At 39.0% G+C, this 22112-nt stretch overlaps 2 protein-coding genes across 6 annotated transcripts in view; one reads left to right on the top strand and one right to left on the bottom strand.

The window, feature by feature from the left end:
* tmem198aa (transmembrane protein 198aa) overlaps positions 1–3153 on the bottom strand; it is a 41390-nt gene extending 38237 nt beyond the window's left edge. Inside the window, exon 1 of the mRNA XM_085249411.1 lies at positions 2694–3153. The gene's annotated coding sequence lies outside the window, so the exon portion shown is untranslated. The remainder of the gene's footprint in view (positions 1–2693) is intronic.
* Positions 3154–4865: 1712 nt separating this feature from the next.
* bin1a (bridging integrator 1a) lies at positions 4866–21126 on the top strand. Of its 5 annotated transcripts, XM_085250619.1 has the most exons (20): positions 4866–5199; positions 5994–6074; positions 6247–6301; positions 6420–6514; positions 7191–7286; positions 7463–7573; positions 7705–7797; positions 8170–8255; positions 8390–8465; positions 8898–8953; positions 9752–9796; positions 10914–10983; positions 11463–11585; positions 11811–11894; positions 13425–13445; positions 16497–16886; positions 17389–17481; positions 18237–18311; positions 18403–18504; positions 18597–21126. In XM_085250619.1, exons 1-20 carry the CDS (start codon positions 5113–5115, stop codon positions 18696–18698), a joined length of 1941 nt encoding a protein of 646 aa, XP_085106745.1. In that variant the 5' UTR covers positions 4866–5112; the 3' UTR covers positions 18699–21126. The 5 variants fall into 5 exon arrangements, with proteins under 5 accessions (XP_085106745.1, XP_085106746.1, XP_085106748.1 ...); XM_085250620.1 differs by lacking the exon at positions 9752–9796; XM_085250622.1 differs by lacking the exon at positions 16497–16886.
* The last annotated feature ends 986 nt before the right edge of the window (positions 21127–22112 follow it).

Below are 22112 nucleotides of genomic sequence, written 5' to 3'. Positions count from 1 at the left end.
GAATGGCTGAGGCTGCCTGTTGCAGGCTAGCGCTGTCAGACTGAGGGGTCCCTGCAGACTTTTTGTGCTCAGTTTTGAATTTGAGACTTCTTGGCTCATGCTGCACTTACATAATCTGTTGTCAAAGCCGGGTACATAGAGTGCACGGTAACACTGGTAATTCATGAATTATATCTTCTGTATGAATGACAGCCCATATATGGCACTTATCCTCCCCTCAGCAAATTTTATTAGTGCATTTCTAGCTAAGATCTTCCCCAGTGTTGATTACATTTCTGGATGGGGAGGATTTCTTTGTTTGTTTACCTTCCCTGGACTGTTTTTCTTTCAAGAACGGAAATGCACTGGAGTGATAGCGTCATTCAAACTAAAAATCACAGATATTGTGCTATACAAAGAATTTTTTATGTGAATTTTCTCATTTTTACGACCTAATAAGAAAGAAGAAATGAAACAAGGAGAAATAAGTGTCCACTTCTTGATAGACGTCTCGTTTTTTCAGCCTGCCAATTTGGCCAGAGTCCTAAGTCTAAAGACTGGTGGGCTTTTTGTTATGGTTACGTAACTATCGGGAAAGCGCAATATGGGTTGATCATTCAGTGATTAAAGTGGATTCAAATGGACCTATTGAAGGTATGTGTTTGATTCCCATTGCAGATGGCACAGTTTTGAGTCCCCAGTTTCCTCTTGCCTCTTTGCCATTGCCCCATTATTTAAAACACAGACCAAAGCGGTCCTTTCATGACACTATGATTGAAATCTGATGTCAAGAGCCGACATTATTCCAAACATCAAAGAAGAGCAGATTGAAGTGTAAATAACACCCACTGACCATTGTAACTATGGTGCATAGCATTGGTGCATTTAGAGAAAGTGGATCTGACTGAAAATTGCTGTCAGATCCACATAAAAGAGGGCCATCAGAGAGTCAATGTTAACTGCATTTATTCTGCTTGAAATTTTTATTATACTGTGTAATGCTGTGTTGGAAGACCTACAGGTGCACTGGTGAAGCAGCTCTGTTACCAGACTTGTTGAATCCTGAGCTGAATACAAATGTATGATTGGTAAAACAGAACTCCAGCAAACAGCTCGAGTGCTGAATCCTTGAGCTGTTTGTTTCTCAGAACACGCCTCAAGTTCACCTGTAGTAAGGCAAAAGTTCAGCCATGGAAATGAATCAGAGAGTCTTATTAAAAGACTTAACAGCCACCAAGGCAAGAAACTCAATGAGCTGACACCAGTACACTCTTCAATGCAACATAGCAAACAGTCACTACAGAGCAGCTTCTTAACACCCCCTCCCATAGTATCCCTTCACAGCAATTCCAGATTGTGTAGTCCTGTATTCAAACACTGCACAACCTTCAAATCCATCATTTTATCTCAAGGGACCTACAGTGGATGTGCTTTTAGCTTTTCTATTAGCATGCACATTGTAATTTTTCATGCTTGGAAAAGGCCACAATGTTCCTTATAAGCTGTAATTTTAGAGCAGCCAAACTTCAACATAATCACACTCTATTTTACATCCCCTGCAACTCCCGCTCTAGCATTTCACTATTACAGTTCTTGCTTTCTTTTGTTTTGTATTTTTCATGTGAAAGTCTGCTTTTCTTCTTTTGTTTATCTCCTCTTGCACCACATTAACAGCTGTGCATACATTCCCCACCACACGTAATTACAACTAAAATATATGGAGAATGAAGCCAATAACTACAGTCTTTATTCTTGAAGTTATTCTGTTTCGATCAGTTTAAAATAATTTCGTCTCTTAATAAACACTCGTTGGAGCTGTGACATTTGCAGAACACAACTAGCGAGTTGCACAGACAACGTGTGCATCTTTAACAAAGGAAATAAAGGCTGAGCACTTATAGGCTGGGTTGTTGCCTATAATTACTTTCCCTTTGCTCTGGCAAACTACTAATTACGAAGATGTTTCATGTGCTATTACTGTACCCCAGGGCAGAGTAAGGTTATGTAGAAATCCAGTAAGAGATCTGCCCCCTATATGTTTTGTTTATAGCTTAAATATTGTTAGATAGTGAGTTTGATTGAAAATAGATAGATAGATAGATAGATAGATAGATAGATAGATAGATAGATAGATAGATAGATAGATAGATAGATAGATAGATAGATAGATAGATAGAATGTGAATGCACGTGACTTCCATCGACCCTTCCGATCAATTGTGCTCCTCGTGTTTACATTCTGTCCAATCCAGTTATGCACACTGCTGTTAAAAACAGAGTTCAAGCTTTCACGTTACTAATTCCCACACATCATGAAGGATTCACATGGCTGTCACTGATATGCGACCTTTGAGTAGCCTCGAAGAGCTCGTGTTTTGTGTAAGAGCACTAAATGTTCCCTTAAGCAGCGGTTTGAATACAATAGAGGGAAAACAATAGCTTGAGCTGAGGGTCCTCCCTGTATCTAATTTTCAAAAGCAATTACACTGATTGGCACAATGCCGTGGGCTACACAATTGGCTGTTGGAACCGCTTTAACATTTGGAAACATGGAGGGTTCTTTAATTACACTATTGGTAAGGTGCTGCATGTTATTTATGTATTTATTCTTATTACTGTTAATCTTGTGGCACTCTGTGGTTCCATAAAAAAATCAATGTGGTATGATAAAATAAAATAACTGCATTTTGTACTGAACAAAGAAAACTCACTCACCTCAGAAATGCAACATATTGGCGTGTTTTCCTTTTGTCATTCTATATTCAAAAGGGGGGAAGCATGTGAAAAGAAGAAGAAGAAGAAATCTGTTCTTGACGGTGTGGTCAGCTTAAAAACCCGACATCACGTCTTAATGAAGCGGGTTCGGTCCAAAGCCAGCGAGAAACTCCAGATAAAACCCTGAAGCGAAGATGAAAGAATGCTCAACTCCTCTTTCCTCTCCTCCACTCTTGGCTTCAATTTCTCACTTGCTGCCTGTCTTCCCTTGTCCAGACAGATACGTGGTTCATAGCCAGAGCCTCATGTAATATTAAACACCGATAATGGATCAGCGCATTGTGAAAAATAAATGCACTCTTACGGTTTTTTTAATTCCATGTTTACATCACGCACCCAATTATCTCCCTCCTAAACGAACAGTATGCGCGCTGCTTCCTTTGTGCTCCCCGTCTTTCTCACTCTCAGCGGATTGAACCATTCCCGCAGCACGAGAGGGGGGGGGGGGGGGGGGGGGTGGATGGGTGCTCTATTCCTGTGATTATATGTGAACGAATGGGTTTGGTGACTCGTGGCCAAATGTTGTTATTGTCGGGGATAAAGAGCCCGGGAGATGGAGTGATGGGAGGGGGGAAAGGGAAGAGGAGGAGGAGAAAGTGAGAGAGAAGGAAAGAAGGAGACATTTACTGTAAAGCAGTTTGATGCAAAGGAGGGACAAAGGGCACATTTTCTCTCTCTCTCTCCATTTTTCTCTTTTTTTTTAAATTTCTTTTTGCCTGGTATATCATTACATGCAATATGAAATTAAACTGTATAATCGCTCCCTCTGGAACAGCTGCTTCCACACACTAAACCATTTTTCTTGTCATGTGTAAGTAGGATTTCTCCTTAAGCGGGCTCTCATGCTACATTATGCAACCAAGATATAATTATATCTAGTGTAATGGTAGAGAAAACACAAGTGCCGGCCTACTATTTCAATAGCCTTTCATGTTTGCTCTGCTGCCTGTGAGCTCCTTCAGCAAAAAAATATAGTGTCAGTTCAGAACCTCGGAGAGCTCCGAGCCGGCACCAACAACCAGTGTAAATAAAGGGTTGCACTTTCTAATGGGTGGTTTGTTTGTTTTTTTGTCTTTGTTTTTTGTCTTTTTTTAAAATAAATAAATAAATAAATTAGATTTTTTTTCTAAGCTATAAGTGTACAGCAGGAATATTTTTATAAAGTTTGCCAACTGGTACTATGCTCGGATTATTCAAAATATACCAAGAATAATATTTTGAGTTGCCCGTCTTCGTGAAAGTGGCTAAATTTACACAGTATCAGGCCTTTGCCTTGATTTTAGCAGCCTTTTGTCAAAATCAGACAGCTTAGCGTGAAAGACCTTGCTTCTAGTGGTCTTATGTGGATGTATGTAGCGTGCTGATGGTGCCCCCTCCCGGAGAGAAATCATCATCGTGTCGGACACGGGAGCCACGCATCTGAACCAGATAAAACCTGATGTAGTCCACGGGTGTTTGCGTTATTGTCAGATGATATTGATTTGGGATCAACTTCGTTTAATCATCCGTGAATGTGCGTAGAGAAGATCCTTGTAGTTGCGTTTTAAACTGAAACATATAAATACTTCTGCTCTATAGTTTGGCTCCATTCCATTTGAAACCAAACACATCATTAAAATATTAACAAGAATAATTTTTAAATGAATGATTATAATAGTGAGTTACAAATGTTTACTCCTCGGGTCAGTTTACGCACAGCTGCTCCTTAGTAAAACCAGCCTCTCATGTTACCTATTACGTAACGATATATTAGCGGAGCTGGACGGACGAGTTTTGACGCGTTAATAAAACCGCGCATGCTCAAAGGTAGCCCTCTTGTTTATCGCCAGTTTGCTGGAAGTTATGAAAGTTTTGCTGAATGTTTAATTCTCGCAAAGCGAAGACATTGATGATCTCAAGACCTGACTTCGGGTCAGGTATTTAAAAAGTCAAATTACAGATAGAAATGAAATTAAAAACGTTTGCAAAAGAACCTTTCTGGCTGTCAATTCAAAAACACGTCATTTTTCTTCACATTCCGCGTGTCGGCGGTTATTTTATTGTCTAATGATGTTTTAAAATGTCCCCGTGTGGACGCGCAGCATCTGTGCCTTTAAGATCATCTCTCACAGCATCCTCCTCCTCCTCTCCTGTCAGGGACGCGCACACACAGCAGTGCAATATTAGAGACTACAAGCTAGCTTTCTGCACACATATTTTCCCACAGGTACATCATAACCTCACACAACTACACCTGTCCTCGTTGTTTCTCAACTGGACATTGATGCATTTGCCTCAACAGTAACCGTAGCGGTCCCTCCGATCGTTATTGCTTTTATTCCCTTCCCTCCCGCATCCAAAGACTGATCTACGCTACAAGATGGCTGAGCTGAATTTGGGGAAGGGGCTCACTGCAGGGAAAGTGGCCAGTAACGTGCAGAAAAAACTAACCAGAGCGCAAGAAAAGGTAAGCGTGTCTCCCTTACGCGTTGCTGTGTGGTAAATTTATATCTCCGGCCCTCACGCCACGAAGCAGTAATGCCGCATCCTCCACAGAGGCGCAGTGTCGCATCACGACATCATCAAATAAGCGTGGAGTTTGCTGTATTTAAGGAAGAAGCTGTTTACTTGAAATAGGCTGCTCCCCTGCTTTAAAACACTGTCACACAGCGGACACGTACTGCAGTCAGATATGGTGTAGGCCCGCTCATGATCTAGCCTGATGTGTCTGGTATTTGAAGGCTCCTATCTAAACTGGCAGATGAGTGATGTTACTCAGTAAGGGGCATCATCTCATACGTTCTGAGGCCGTTATTAAACAACCATGCAGCAATATGTTGACTATAGGTTGTAGAGGAGGCCACAGACTACGCTTTTAAACACCTGCACTTTGCGCTCAATATTTGGGAGGGGGCGCTATTTGTTCAGCTAAAGGTATTATAAAGCCTGCTGTAAGGCTAAAGATAGACAGAAAGCAGACACGGGTGCCTCCCTACATGCATACTATGTCTGTGTGAATGTTACCGAAGGGGGAAATTAGACTGTGTATAGAGATTTTGGCTATATGTCCCATCAATATGGCAAATATTTAAAAAAAAAAAAAAAAAGACTTGCCATGTGTGTGTATGTTTCTGTTTTACATCGTCACTTCATGTTTCTAACCAAATGCAAAGAAATACTATTGATTTTTGATGGCAAAACAGAAAGCTGCTGGGAATCAGTTGTACGGTCTGATGTTTTCAATCATTATTTGTGTGACAGGTTCTGCAGAAACTTGGCAAAGCAGACGAGACCAAAGATGTCGCTTTTGAAGAGGGAGTAATCAACTTCAACAAACAATATGTAAGAGTGCAGTTCAGTGACTCATGGAGTCATAATTAAACATTTTCTAGATATCAACAATAGTATGGCCTAAAATAGGATAAACTGTAGCCTGCATTGAGTCTGAATCCACAGCATATAATACACGATTGGCGGTTTTTGATGAGGCTCACATTTAGTGTTTCATCCTCAGGCTGAAGGCAGCAAACTCCAGAGGGATTTAAGAGCATACCTCGAGGCTGTGAAAGGTGACACGCACAAACACACAAGTCAATCCAGAGACACAAACACACAGAAACACACTTTCATTGGCGTATGAATACACACTAATATAAGCTAATATAGAGGATGTATGTTTGTCCTTAGCCATGCATGAGTCCTCTAAGAACCTTCAGGCATGTCTAGCTGACATGTATGAGCAAGACTGGTACGGCAAGAATGAAGTGGACTCCATTGTGGAGGTGAGAAACACTTTTTACTATTTCTTTAAAAGCCATATTAAGTGAGTAGGCTATATGTGTGTACATGATGTGTGCGCTTAGACATCCTGAAAGTTGTGTGATACAGGGGTTATACTTTTCTTGCCTTCAAGTATGCGTGCCCACTTAGTGCTGAGTGTTACAAGTCTGGTCGTCATGAGGTAAACGGAAGGATGTTCGCCAATCCTGTGTTATAAATGGTTTCAACTACACGAGTCCTCCAAGCTGATTAGAAAATAATAGAATAACCGCTCTTCTGAAATATTCAGGCTGTCCATCTCTGCAAGCAATTATAGTCCCATAGCATGAAAAACTGTACTGCTACAGACTTTATATTATGCTGAATGTCGTAGAACCACGTCTGGTGAAAAATGTTGCAGAGATCCTTAAAATGTCCTCTAATTGTATTCTTGAGGTCATTTTTGATTAGCCACAAATAGCAAGAAGTCATTGCAATTAGCTAAAAGGCTTTTGCCTTAGTGAAGACCACAAGTCAAAATGATGCGACAGAGCTCCTGAAACAAGTTACAAAGTAAAGGAGAAATATATTCACATTGCATGCTACTCCAATATAAAATGTGCTCTGCAGGAGATTTGTCTCGTATAATGTTAAACAGTCTGTCTTGTGCCTGCTTCTGTACATTCCTTCATCTTGCAGGATTGTGATGTGCTTTGGACTGATTACCACCAGAAGCTGGTTGATCATGCTCTCATCTCCATGGATACTTACCTGGGCCAGTTCCCTGATATTAAGGTAAGTTAAGAGGTCGTGACCTCAACAAAAAATCGTTGGTCTTAAATGTTAATCCAGTGGCAGTGAGCGTCTCTTTTATATATTGTGACCTTGCTGGAAAGCATGTTGTATGAATACTGAGCATTTCGATATAAATGAAGAAAGTGAATAATACATTTTTTTTTCTTTTTATTCAGACTCGTATAGCTAAAAGGGACAGGAAGCTGGTAGATTACGACAGTGCCAGGCATAACTATGCCGTGACACACAAAACCAAGAAAAAGGACGGGGGCATTAAAATTACTAAGGTAAAACAAATGCGCTGCGGTGTTTGTAATCACTCAGATGCAAAATTCAACAATTATTTTGTTTTTCAGTTCATTATTTAGGTGAATCAACATGTAAGAAACCTAAAAAAATATATATGTTTGTTTTGTAGCCCTCATCCTTGTTGGAAAGGGCCACTCCAGGATGGGCTCAGGGTATTCTGTCTGCACACAACGTTGCCCAAAGCAGTCTTTCCAGGAGCCAGGTACATATTTACCTTATTCTACAATTGTAAGGAGTTTTCTGGTAACCCAGCAGTAAAATATATGTTACCATAACAAAGAAGTCAGTATGAGCTAGTTTCAGGAAGCCTTTCTAGAGATGATCCCTGTGTTTGTCTGTCCTCTCTGTTGATAATCTAATGAGGGCAAATTGAAAATGAGAACATCAAAAAGAACAAATCATATTAAGCACAATCAGTGGTGGAAGAGATGTTGTGCATACACACACACACACACACACACACACACACACACACACACACACACACACACACACACACACACACACACACACATTCATTCATTACCAGAACATCTAACACACTTGCAAACATACTCTAATTCATTAATTTCAGGCTGAGGAGGAGCTAGAAAGGGCCCAGAAGGTGTTTGAGGAGATTAATGCTGACTTGCAAGAAGAGTTGCCGTCACTTTGGAACAGGTAGGGAATATGTGTTTTTGATTTTCCCTAAATGGATCAGTGCATTTCACTTTCTTCTGTGCTTATAGGCATATTAAATGAAGTCAAGCTGTTAATGCAGTCAGTGCTGTCTCTCTCTTCTCTGCCCTTTCTAGTCGTGTTGGGTTTTATGTCAGCACCTTCCAGAGTTTGGCTGGTTTTGAGGAGAAGTTTCACAAAGAAATGAGTCGGGTAGGAGTCTTCTATAAGCCTCTAGCAGTGATGGATTTAGATAAAGATTAGACGAGAGAAATGGATGCAGTATATCAGATAACAGTTCAGGCCAGACGAGGCCATCGACTATGTCAGCAGGGCCTGCAGCTGAATATAAAATCTGATCTAACCTTCCTTGTTTATCACCTAGTGCAAAGTGTGTTTTAATGTATTTCTGTTTTTTCCCTTGAAAGAGAAAAGTTTCTAAGTAATTTGTTTGGACCCGACGATGGAAACAAACTGTAGCAAACACACTTTACAATACATGGATAACAATATCTATTAGGAGGGTGCCTTTGCAGTGTAAAATATAAATCAAAGAAGGTGGCAAAGGAAATGTAATATTAATTAAATAAATAAATACATGATATAAAAATGTTTATCTTACACACCATCTTTCTGTCTCTACAGTTGGATCAGGATATGTATGACACCCTGGAGAAACTGGAGGAAACAGACACAACTAGGTTAGTGAGAAATGAGCCGTCATTTAAATTCTCTCAGGTACTTGGAAACTGCTTGTTTCATATTCTTTTTACATAAGAGGTTAAGCTTTAGGAGGGATCTGTGGAATTAAACAGATATCATTTTATTTTTCTATTTTAATTAGGGCTGTCTGCGTTAATCTTGTTAAAATGACGTTAATGCCATAACTAACTCGCTAACGGAGATTTGCCGCGTTAATGCATTTTAACGTCATTTTAACGAGATTAACGCTGACAGCACAAATTTTAATCAAATTTTATTTTGATAAAATTGGGTTTTACACACCTGAGGTACTGGAAACATTTCAGATTACCTGAAACAGCTGCTTGAAAAAAAAAATCCTGACAGTGATTTCAGAATGCTGAGCCTCATAAACTAGTTTACCTTAGGAAGAGCGCAAAGCCATTGTTTTTGATGCATAAATGAAGTGGGGAGGTTATTTATACATCTTTTTTTGTCCACACTGTTTATGAGCAGAGTTTTATTTTAATTTGTAAATCCTGCAGGTTCCAAAAATACCTCATTTTTTGATTAACATTAACAGCAAATAGAAGACGTTTCTATGAGTGCTTGTAAGGGATAAATATTTTAGAGTAATGTATGATCTTAACTGATTTATGTTGAAGGCTGATCTCTCTATTGCATCACTAATTTATGATGCATGTCTGAAGTGGTGCAATAATCTATCACTGTGAATCTTTTAGATTATTACACCACATATCAAAAACAGCAATGGATTAACTTAGAGCTACCCCTGAATCCCCCACCCCCCCTTTCAGCAAGACAGGTATCTGCGGCGCCTCATCATCAGGAGAAAATAGGAGGTAACTGGAAGCAGCTGGGGTAACAATGATGAAACAACTGTTGTCTGTCTGTCCAACTGACCTGTCTGTTGAGCTAGCGTGTATGTTAGTCAGTCTGCAGACTTGGGAGTTTTCAGAGCACTGGATGCTTGATTTGTGCAAGTGATTTCAAAGAAGTACTTTTGGATCGGAAAGTTTCGTGCTCAGAGCTGCAGATAGAGTTGAGTAGACCTGTGTGTCTTATATGCTGCGCCACGCAAGACTGTCACTGTTAGTAACAGTTATGCTGTCTTTCACCGTAAGGTAGAAGGTGAATTTTCAGTCGGTCCTGCATTAGTCAGTAGTGTTCAATGTTTTCAAGCCAAGTGGAAACCAAGGAACTGAAATCCAACAATAGAGCAAAGGTCCATCATAAAAACTATGGACCAAAATAAATTAGAGAAGATTAAAATGATTAAATTGTAGATATATAAACATGCATTGTTTTTGTAGGATCCATAAGTGAACACACATCAGTGGAGCTGCAGCTTCTGTCTGTGGTAAAATGACTCAGCATACATATTCAGAGATGCTGACGCAAAATAAGCCTGGATCTTAGGGGGGACCCTGGAGTTCTGGAGCTCCAGAATTGTTGTCTTTCCCTGAATCCTAAACACCAAATTCCTTGATGTGTTTGACATTCCAAAATGTACCTCTCACTGCCATCTAAAACAGCCAGTGTACAAAATCACCTGTTGCAGCTTTAAGTTACAGGTATATGTCAACGTTTTTTTAATATCTGCAGCTCTGGAGCAGCTTTTATCCACTTTAGAGCATCTTCTCTGTAACAGGAGTTGCCTCTATCACTGCTCGCTTGTGACGATTTACTGGAGGCACAAACAAAGCCTGCTTGCATGAGAGGAGAGAACTTGAAACCATGAAAGGGGACTCACTTTTCTTGCATGACAGCTTTTCTAACACTTTCAGCTTGAAATCTTGCAGTGCATGTCTTGTAACCCTTCTTACAATCTTGTGTTTTAGCATTTAGCTGCTTCTTTAACCTCGGCGCTTTTATCTCATATCGTTTGCCGTCTTCATTGCTTTCTCTGTAATTTGTTTTCTTTTCTTCTCCCTCTTTCTCTCTATCTTGTTTACTCAGCGGTAAAGAGGCATCTAACCACACTCTCAGGCCAGGAGGACCACCCCCGATCCCCAAATCCCCATCCAAGGTAGACAAACAGTGTCTCACACACACACACTGATGTTTTCTCTTTGTTCAGAATACACAGAGGATCATTTAGTGTTTTAGTTTCTGGGGAGCCATCATCACTTACACATAGGGTTGCCATACCTGTGGATTTTGGGCTGTAAGTGGTTTATTTGTTTGTTTGTTTTTTCAAAACATTTTTTTTCATTTGTTTTTAAATTCAGGTCAACTCTTTGTGATCGGCAATAGAACCCCAGTTTAGGCTATTATCGTATATGTAAACACATTCACGGCTTCATGGTAAAGTTTTTGTGAGACTATCGTAGAACTTATTTATGTTGATCCATCTGGCATGTACTTCAAAACAAATGAATACAAAATATAATTTGCACATTCCGACAAAATTGAACTGCATAATATGAATTTTGCATTCATAACAGCAAAGTCCAATTGATTTGTCTAGTTGAAGGAATTAATTACTGCCTTTTTTCTATATTCTAGCTCAGACCAGCAGTGCCTCCTCCACCCAAGGTGACACCATCTAAAGAGCTAAAAACAGAGAATATCATCAACCTTTTTGATGCTGCAGCTACTCCTGATATCAACGTCACCTCCCCTACAGAGGTCAGTGAGCAGCTGCTGTCGATGAACCCTTTAGCTTTCCCCTTTTCTGTGCAGGTCAGAACACCCGCTTCTGATCTGCACCTCCTCTAATTTCTCCTATTCTATTCTATTCTATTCTATTCTATTCTATTCTATTCTATTCTGTCTTTTCAATTCTGTCCTTATCCCCCCTCCCACTGTTGTGCCCAATTAGCCAATGAGCCCTCCTGTTCCTGTTGTTATCAGTTTGACAGTCCTGCAGTGAGCAACCTGTTGGACATGGACCTGGATTCTTTCAGTGCAGCAACCAAAGCCTCCACGGTCACACAGGTGGATGATTCACGGCATGAAGATAAAGATCCTAGAGACCCTCTCTCTTTTAAGATATGTCAGTCTTCACAAGAGGTTTTAGTTTCTATTCAGACAGAATTTAAGTTCATTTCATGATATTTAATTCCAAATGAACTGAGTTAAAGAATGAGATGTCCAATGAAGGATTAGCCAACAACATCTGCCATTGCCAGTGTGGTTGGTTCACTTTAAATATGCTGAAATAAGCTTGATAGGTCTGAATAGAAATTGAAATCACTTGGTAAGCGTGGCATAGTTTGAAGTGTTGCCTGCTCTGCTTCTTTCCAAAATACCAAAAAAGAGTTAGATGAAGGCATGATGACCTGTAGACACCTGCCTCTAGTGTACACTTCTTCCTGCTTTAGCACTTTCCATGGATCACTCATGGCATGAACTGCAGACTACAGCCCTGCTTTGCTGTTCTTTCTTGGTCCCCAAGACTGTACAAATTCTCAATAACCTAAACGGTCCTCATGTTACTGGGAAGTTGCTTTTATTCTTTCAAATACTTAAATGATCTATTTTTGTTTGGCTTATACTATGCATGGTATTGATCAAAGTTACTACATGCCATTACTTGTGATTTACATAGCTTGAAAGACAAGAAGCTTGCAATGACAAACCCATACATTTTAAATTCCCCACTCTGAAGCCCAGTGTATAGAGCTTTTTAACCCATTTCAGTTAATTGTTTTGGTTTTAAAGTACACATAATGTATAATTAAACTAAAATTAGCAGAGTTACAGTTAGTTTGTGAAAACGTTAAACATCCAACATGCCAAAAGATATTTTTTCACGAAAGTACATGATGAGCAAACCAAAACTAATAGTACAGTAAAAATATTGATCTGGTGAAAAGCTACGAATCACTGATAATTAATATCAGAAATGCTCCTGTGAAGTGCACAGAAGTACATAGAGCGCAGTTATAGTTTGACTATATATTCATTAATCATTATACTAGTGGTAGTATAATATTCACTTTAGTTCAATTCTGTTCAAGTTCATGCGTATAGCCCCAAATCACAAGAGTTATTGCCTCAAATGAGAGATAAAATCTTTTATCTTAATATTTTCCTTAATCCCTTTATATGTATGTATATATATATTTTTTAAAGAACCTCCAATATAAGAGAGAAAACCCCCAAAATCAGATGACCCCATATGAGCAAGCAAGGAGACAGTGGGAAAGAAAAACTCCCTTTCAACAGGAAGAAATCTGAGCAGAACCAGGCTCAGAGGGGAAGCCATCTGCTATTGCTGGTTGGGGGGCCCTACAATGCCAAGGCTATAATTCATAATCAATTAACAAATCTACCCCTTCAGACTTCACACATCAGTTAATACTTTACCACATAGTGCTTGTACAGTTGTTCTGCTGGAGATCTTATGCTATGGGCTTGTAGCTCTAGAGCATGGGGCGTGTCTTATTGAATGTAAAAGGCAAAAGCAACAACCCTGTAAAGTATTCTGCTCTTCGTATTTATTACTTCCTTTGTTTTCCACAGCCTGCAAACTGGGACTCATGGGTAAGCCATCTATACTCATGCTAAAAAAAAAAGTGCAACAGTAATTAGCAAAAAATCTAATTATCATCATCTTCATCAATACTTATTTCTATTTTTTTCTAGTAACCATCAGTTTAATAACAGTCATACATTATAGAAGCCCCGCTCCTATTATGCCTTTTCTATTACAGCTTTTCTGTTTAGCAAGCTTTTCAATACACTGACCTCTTTCATTTGTCTGTCCCAAATCTGTTTGTGCATTGTCTTTGTGTCTGCAGTGCGTGATTTGATAGACACTGAAGATATTGTTGAACAGCACAAATGGAGCTTGTGAATGAGTTTGAGTCAATTCAGTTCCAAGTTGACATTTCATACAGTTATACATACTGAGTCCATATAATTAGTGTCTTGTGTGCAGTCCACAATTAAAATCACTCTATTTCTTTTGCCTCCTGAAAACACCACTGACCTTTAAAAGCCCCAGTGTACCCAGTGTTTTATGGTAAATTCTAATGTAAAAGTGAAACATAATATTAATAGTGAAAAATATTTTCTGTGGTTTGAAATCATTTGCAACTGAATTGACTTATTTCCTTTCTGTTTCCCTTCACATGCTGTACCTGTATGTTCACATGTCAAACTGATAGAACATGTAGCCTTTACATGTTATTTTCATGGTTCATGTGACACACAGGGATCTTTTGTGTTCTCAAAGTTTAGTGAAGTTGCTCACGCTTGCTGTGGATTGTGTTATACAAACGAGTCTGGTAAACTAACAAGAGCTACTGGGCAACTTCACAAAGCCTTTTTTCGTAGCTTGGCCTTTTGACCATTAACCTACGTTTTTGTTCGTCCCTCTCGCTGTTAAGAGAGACGTGTCTCAACAATCATGGAGTTTTGCTATATTTGAGGCTGAGGCAAAGCAGTGATGGCTCAGAAAGGACTGACATGTCTACTCTTACAAAGCTTCCTTCCTCTTTCTCCATCTGAACATAGCCTTGGATTAGAAACCATGCTTGCTAACCACACACAGAAGATCCAACATCTATCTTCTGATGGGAAAAAGCTGACAGCTTTTATGTTTTTGCCTTCTACTGCCACCCTTCCTTAACCCTCATCTGTCTTTTGATTTAATCTGAACCTTTTCTGTAAAGGTTGGTACTTCCACATCAATCTTCATGGGCTTTATGGTAATTATGATGATAATGCTTGTGAGCAATGACATATTCTGATCTCCCATGGTCCTGTTTCTGCTCAATTAAGATACATTTCTTTATTTTTATCTTTAAATATTACCAATTATTTTGATAAGGATAATACTTATCGCTGTTCAAATCCCTTCAAAAGACCATTCTCATTTTGCAAGAGTTTTAGCCCCTTATTTAACATTAAGTACAGCCCTGTTTCCAAATGAAGATTGAATATTTTAAAAAAGTCAAGCCAAAACCAAAAAGTGTAAAATAACAATAAAGAACTATTCTGTTCTATTCTATTCTATTTATTCTATTTAAGAATATGAATGTTGTCAGAATTTTCTCAAAAAAAGACACATTATGTGACACATTATGTCATTAAAAGAAATACACTCCATACTCTATACACAAGGGATTGTGCTAAAATACGATATTGAATGGCCATGTTTTTGGGGCTCTCAAGCCATGCAGAGCCCATATAGGGCTCAAGAACATTTCTGAAAACTGCTGTCAGTCTTAAAACAACATATAGCCTAAAGAAAATCAACAAATCTCTCCACCTTCTACTGTGAACGTAAATAAGACCAAGACATATTAGAAAACTGTCCTGTGAACCAAGATTTCAAAATGCTTAACAGTCTTTGGACAATGTGACATGCCATGTCCCCAATTTTCATGATAGTCACACAAACAAAAACCAGATTGTGGTACATTAGTACAGGTACAGTACACGTTAACTTCCATGCCATGTACGGCAGCGGTCCCCAACCCCCGGTCCGGTCCGTGAGTCGTTTGGTACCGCGAGAGTTGAAGCTCGGGTGTGAAATTCTGGGTTTTTATCATTAACTCGGTTTCCCTGGGTCTTTTCCCATGTTGTAGTTATGTGTCTTATTTTGAAAGAAATATTTCCGTGTTACCATAGTGACCAGAGAGCATTAAAGGGCAGAGAGGAGGATGTTACTCTCAATGTTGTTGGTGCATTTCAGGAGGATGCTGCTAATAAAGTTACACAATTATTATTATAATAATAATAATTTATTATTATACTTACAAAATACCACAGTTTTTGTCTTGGTCGCATCATTTTATTTTGTTGTATTTATCCGCGACACCTTAAAAGCCGGTCCGTGAAAATATTGTCTGACATTAAACTGGTCCGTGGCGCAAAAAAGGTTGTGGACCGCTGATGTACGGGACCATTAATGCTGAATGATATATGCAGGTTTTATGCTGGTAGACAGACAATGTCATACACAGTTAGCTTATTTCACCTGGACAATGCCAAGCGTCTGTTTGTACAGATTCTATCAGCGTGGCTTTGTAGCATGAGTCCAGGTGCAAAACTTGCTTGCCTGCAGTCTAGACCTGATGAGCAACTAAAACCCTTTATCGGGAAAGAATAGAAAACATTTGCCTTTGCAAAATACAACAGTTGGTCAATTTCCAAATGCTTACAGTGTTCTTTAAAGACAAAGTGAAAACTATCATCCTTTGGAAACAGAGAAGTATTTTGGCTACATCAATATGGCCAGTATAAGATTTAGTAAAAGATAGTTGTTACATTAAGGGCTAAAACATTCAAAATCACTTGTATGACCTGTTAGTATTTAAACATTTCAAGCTCCCTCCTTTCTTTCTTATGAATGTATCTCTTCTAAATCAATTTAGTTACACTTTAAAAAAAATATCAAACCCCTTTCTACATTAACAATACTTTACTTTTATTATTAGTCTTAAACTGGTCATACAACATCTCCAGCTTTCTCTTATTTTTAATTCTTCTTGATCCCATTTGATTTATGAAGCCCTTAGAATATCCAGAAGGTAAAATATCTCTTGTGCCCTCTTGACTCCTTGAAACCTGACCCTTGCCCTTCAGCCTGAGGACAGTGGTGCCCAAGAAGAAGCGACCACACAGCACTATGACCCTGTGGCTGCTGCTACAGAGGCCTGGGGGGATGATGGTTCGCAGCCTGTCCACTATGATCCCATCACAGCTGCTACAGAGGGCTGGGGGGATGACGGAACCCAGCCAGTTCGCTATGACCCTTTGGCTGCAGCTCAAGAGGGATGGGGGGATGATGAAAACCAGCCGGTTGATTATGACACCGTAGCTGAAGCCCAAGAGGGCTGGGGCGATGAGGAAAGCCAACCAGTCGCAGAGGTGCCTGCCACAGACTATGAAACACCTGCAGATGAGGCTCCAGCAGACGCAGTTGAGGAGGAAGCCCCCCCAGCTGCTGCTGTGTTGGATAATGAAGAGGGTCAGGTAACCAAGGAGAGAAAAAAATATAGAGATGCATCTGGATGAAAATGATGGATGCATCGACTCTTAAGAAAGAGGTTTGAGCATGGGGTACTGGAGAGAAAAAGATCATGTGAATAAAAGGTGGCAGATGGAGAAATCTTGACATGGAAAGATTTAGGATGCATCAAATGTGATAAAGAGGGCAAGTTGAAAATAAATTGTTGAGGGAAGGAAAAGAATAGCAACATCTGCTTCTCTACACTCAGTTAATCCCAGTCACTGCTAATCCACACACATAGTATTCTGTGCAAAAGCTTTATTGCAACTGTACAGTAGTATTTAATCTTGCATCTGTGCAGCATGCCTGTAATAACAAAGACTTTGCTGTTTAGGCTTTTCTGCTTGTCTTTGTCTCATGTTGTCTGTTTCTTCTTTCTTTCATTCTTTGCCCCTCTTTAATTTAAGGTTTTATCCGTCTCACCTTTTAACCTCTCTTGTTATTTATCTTTCTCTCTGCTACCAGGGAGACTCTGCAGCAGCTGCAGCAGCTGAACCAGCTACACCAACTGCACCGGCTGCACCAGTAGTGGAAGAAGAAGCAAAGGAGGAAGAGGAGGTGAGCGCAAGAGTTTAATTTATAATATGTAGCGATTGCTATAATTAACTTAGAGCTGCATTTTTTTATGTAACAAAAACGACCCTTACTTTTCTGGATTTTATATTTATTCTGTTATTTATGGAGATTGTGGCACCAACAAAATGACAAGAGGCTAAGATAGAGTTGGCAGTGCTGATGTTAAGATTTTTTACTGGGTGAACAGGATTAAAAATTAGTGTATCAAAGCAACAGTTCAGGTTGAGAGGTTTGGAAATAAAAGTAAAAGAGGCAAGGCTGAACATGTTCAGGGGAGAAATAGTGGATATATCGAAGAATTTTGGAGATGGAGCTGCCAAGAAAGGAAAAGAGGAAGACCTCAGAGAATATTCATGGATGCTGTGAAGGAGGACCTGCAGAGGGTTGGTGTGAAAGAAGAGGATGCTAGAGATAGGATGACATGGAGCAGATGATCGGCTGTTTCTACTCCTAAAGGACCAGTTGAAAGACAAAGTGATGTACATTGTAAACCTTATACTTGGCAATGTTTTTTTTTAGGTAACTACATTTGTCTTTTAACGAATCAACTATACAATAAAAGACAAAGTGCATCTCATTAGTCACAAAATAATATATCTGATGAGGTCGTTATTTTGTTTAAAAAAGACAGGTAGTAAAATTTAATGGACATGTATGTGTGCTTTAAGGTGAAATGTTACTATTTAAATAATGTATCCATAAATTAAGCATTTTTTTTAAATGTATTTATTGTCCAGACACCTGCAGTAGCAGCAGAATCAACAGAAGTAGCATCAGAATCTGCAGAGATGCCTCCTGGCTTTCTGTTCAAGGTAAAACAGGAGACCAAATGGGAAAACCTAAAAGTGTAAAATGTATTTTGTTTATACGACGATAACTCATGTTAGCATTTATATACAATAGGTCCAAGTGATGCACGATTATGCTGCCAATGACACAGATGAACTGGAGATGAAGGCCGGTGACGTGGTGCTAGTAGTGACTTTTGACAACCCCGAAGAACAGGTAAACTCAAAATTCAAACGCGTACTCATGTGCTTTTGTGCCACAGAAACACTGACACTGTTATCTGATTGCTTGCATGTTTGTGTGCTTAGGATGAAGGCTGGCTGATGGGAGTAAAGCAAGACGACTGGCAGCAAAACAAAGAAAATGGCACTAAAGGAGTATTTCCCGAAAACTTTACCCAGAGGCTGTGAGGCTGCCTCTTATCTACAAGAGGACAGGACCGCAGTCCGGCACTTTCTTTATGTTTCTCTTCCTCTTGCCCATTTTCCCTTTCTTGCCCTGATACTGTATCTTTCCTAGGACTTTGGCCATAAAAGCAGAGCTGTCACAGCCCTGGATGAAATCATGCATTTCTAAGGTCTGCTACACTGTGCTAAAAGGGGATGTTGGCATTTCTGTGGATTTCTGCCAACATTTACAAATTACAGATGTAGCCATTTCACAGGTTTCACTTTCAGCAGTTTTTCACTGCAATTACCTGATATTTGAGGAAGTGATTGGAGACTCGAGCTCATACTGAATAAATGCAAGGATGGTGATTCCTGAAATGGTTGCAGCTGAAATGGCATTAAAATCTTTTATCCTTGATCACTCGTCATCATGCGAAAGATGTTGACTGACATGTTTTAAACTGGGAATGAGATATCAAGGACCGTTTGTAGTTAGTATGATGTCAGGTGTAGCAGAGCGTCTTACACCCACATCCGTCTAAAAATGGATTTGTTAAGAGAATGTAAGGCTGAGCAAAAGGTAAAAACACTTCACTTTAGTAGAAACAGTGACTAAGCAGATTAAAACGCTGAAAAAATCGAACCAACTCCTAGCTTGCAACTTCACTTTCCTTCTAACTTTGAACTTACATGGTACTGAAACCTCATCAGCCCAGCAGCAGATCTTTAACTAGGACTGGAGTTCTCAGATTAGTGATCACACTCCTGATAAACTGCATTGGATAAAACCTGTCCTTTATCCCTATTTTAACTGTTTACTTATAGAAGATTGGCCCTTGGTTGTTGTATTAGTTTAGACTCTGTGGTGGTATAGGTAGTATGAACCTGTTGTTAAAATCCAAATAAATACATATATGTTGTTAACTGATCAACATATTACTGGATTTACATTGCTGGACAACAGTCAAGTAAACAAGGAATCCATAATTATGATTTCTGGTCTGGGAGTCTCATATGGTATTAATGACTAATTGATAAATTATTTTTGACTGTTGTTGTTTTTTTGTTTGTTTTTTTACCTTATCAAGCGATTTCAAATATGCATTAGCCTGGCTTGCTAAAAGCTAGCCTACAAAATACAGAAACAAGAAACTGCTACTGGTAGTATAATAGTTTATAGATATGGCAACACCCTTATACTAATCAAATATATAATAACTGAGCCAGCCTCACTAACTAAATAAATAAATAAATGTGCCGAAAACAGTTCCCTCTGTTTGCAAAGAGACTATTTAACTCACATGCAGATGATTATGAATATGCACCAGAGCAACTTCTTTTATTTTTATATGCTGCCAAGCAATGATTACATATAGCCTAATGTAACTATGTCAACAGAATTGCCAACTGAGGATGATATGGAGTGTTTTGTACTTCTGTAAGGTTTACTGCTCTCGACGTAGCCGCGTAGGTAGTTAAAACTATCTCACATTCAGTCATTCATTCAGTCACTGAATTAACAGCGATTCTCATGATGTTATTAACATGTAATAAGTCTGAGAGAAAATGTACGTGTGTACGATTGTATGTGTGTGTGTTTATGAGTTGTTTGAGATCAGAAATCTTTATCTATAGGCTATTGTTATTGGATGATACCACCGCCACAACCTACCAGGGGAAGTTTTTCTGACCGGACAAGGGCAACTCAAATGTATTTGGGCCTTTTTCCACTGGCTGGTATTACGGTTCCAGGTGTTATTGTGCATTTGTTGTGTATAAGTGTAATTTTACCAAACTGTGATGACAGATACATATTCTATAAAGACATTCATATTGTATGTGTGTTACTGTGTGCATGCTGACTTCCCATGTGTTGTTGTGTGAACACCCTTAATTTAAGACAGTGATACTTGGGTCACTTTTGAGGCAGTTGAAACAAGGTATTTATTTTTATTTTTTTATGTGTTTTGTTAAACTTTATAAGATGGTGGTGGGCAGTCATGGTGTGTGTTTTTCTGCCATTCTCTTTCAAATCAGTCCTGATTATTACTGCTGGTTGCCCATCAGCCTTGCCTCAAAATGTTGCTAGGTATCGTGGTCCAAACAGAGCTAATTACATGGAGGCTTGTCACATAAAGACAAATTCCAAGCAACCAGACACAAGTGGACTTTTTCGAATGGTTTTCAGTATTTTTAAACCACTTTGGACTGCATTTCTTTCTTTTGTTCATGTATATTTAAAATGCCTTATAACACGTGAGAACAACAGCTTCACATTAAGGCAAATTAATCACTATTTCTTTTCCCTTTTTTGTATAAATTAGTCATGTTTACCTGAGTCTGGCTCTGTATTTGTCTTTATGTAACACTCTCCTATGTTGAGCTATGGGGTATGACACAAAGGACTTTCCTGTACCTAACTGACCAATATTAAAGATAAAAAATATAATAGCTACTTGTCTGTGGTTCCTATTTATTAAATGTACAGTACCTTACAGTTCCTACTAAATTTATCATGCCAACACTGAGTGTAAGATGTGGCATAAACCTTACAATATTTTTAATTAACAAAATTGCTGCTTACTAAAAGAATTTTTCGTTCTGTTAACTGGTTAATCCACCAATTTGTTCAAATCAAAATTATATTTTAAATGTTATTAATGCCGGCTTTAAAATTTGGTTATAAAAACACACTTTGTTCTTTGTCTAATAAATAACTATATATAGATAGATGGGAACAAAAAACAGTTCTCCCTCTGCTCATTATTTGCGATCATTGGTCATGTGAACAAAGTGAACAAAATTTTAAAGTACTTCTCACTAATTCATGTGTTTTTCTTCAGCTAAGAAAAACAAATTGTGTTCAGCGTGTTGTTCTTCATGACATCCATCCATCTACTTCATTCCATAGGTAAAGAAGCAGGCTACATCCTGGACAGGTTCCCAGTCTGGTGCAGGGCTGAGAAAGAAACAGACAAACCTTCATTCTTACATTCACACCTACAGCCAGTTCAGAATCACCAGTTATCCTTACCTACCTCCGTTTTGCGACTGTGGGAAGAAAGCTAAACACCTAAAAAGGAATCAGAATGGATTTAAAGCCAGGACCTTCTTTCTTCTTCTTGCTTCTCTGCAAATACTGAAGCATCCAGCAGGGGGTACTGTGCTCACTGACTAATTTCCTATCCTGGAAAAAAGAAAAAGCTTTCAGGCATCAAGGGGAGGAAAGAGGAGCTTTGCTGAGAGCTGCTGTCCTTGGTACTGAAACCAAACAGCAGCCCACCCTAACCACAGCTGCTGTTATATTAAGTTATAGATGTATCATTTCATAAAGTGACCAATAGGTTATTTATGTTTTATCTATGAAATCCTTTTGCTAGTCCATTTTGTTAGCATAGATCTTGAAAAGACGGAAAGCATTTCTATTACAACAAG

Source organism: Mchenga conophoros, linkage group LG16, assembly GCF_057382185.1.
Source record: "Mchenga conophoros isolate Kocher_MC1m ecotype Shallow Benthic linkage group LG16, M_conophoros_male_GT1.1, whole genome shotgun sequence".
Taxonomy (NCBI): Eukaryota; Metazoa; Chordata; class Actinopteri; order Cichliformes; family Cichlidae; genus Mchenga; species Mchenga conophoros.
This window is presented reverse-complemented; position numbering and strand designations above follow the sequence as displayed.

Coding starts and splice junctions, on each gene's coding strand:
- bin1a (XM_085250619.1), top strand. CDS start 5,113: ATGGCTGAGCTGAATTTGGGGAAGGGGCTCACTGCAGGGAAAGTGGCC. Junction 5,200..5,993: donor TAACCAGAGCGCAAGAAAAG/GTAAGCGTGTCT, acceptor TTTGTGTGACAG/GTTCTGCAGAAACTTGGCAA. Junction 8,954..9,751: donor GAGGAAACAGACACAACTAG/GTTAGTGAGAAA, acceptor CCCCCCTTTCAG/CAAGACAGGTATCTGCGGCG.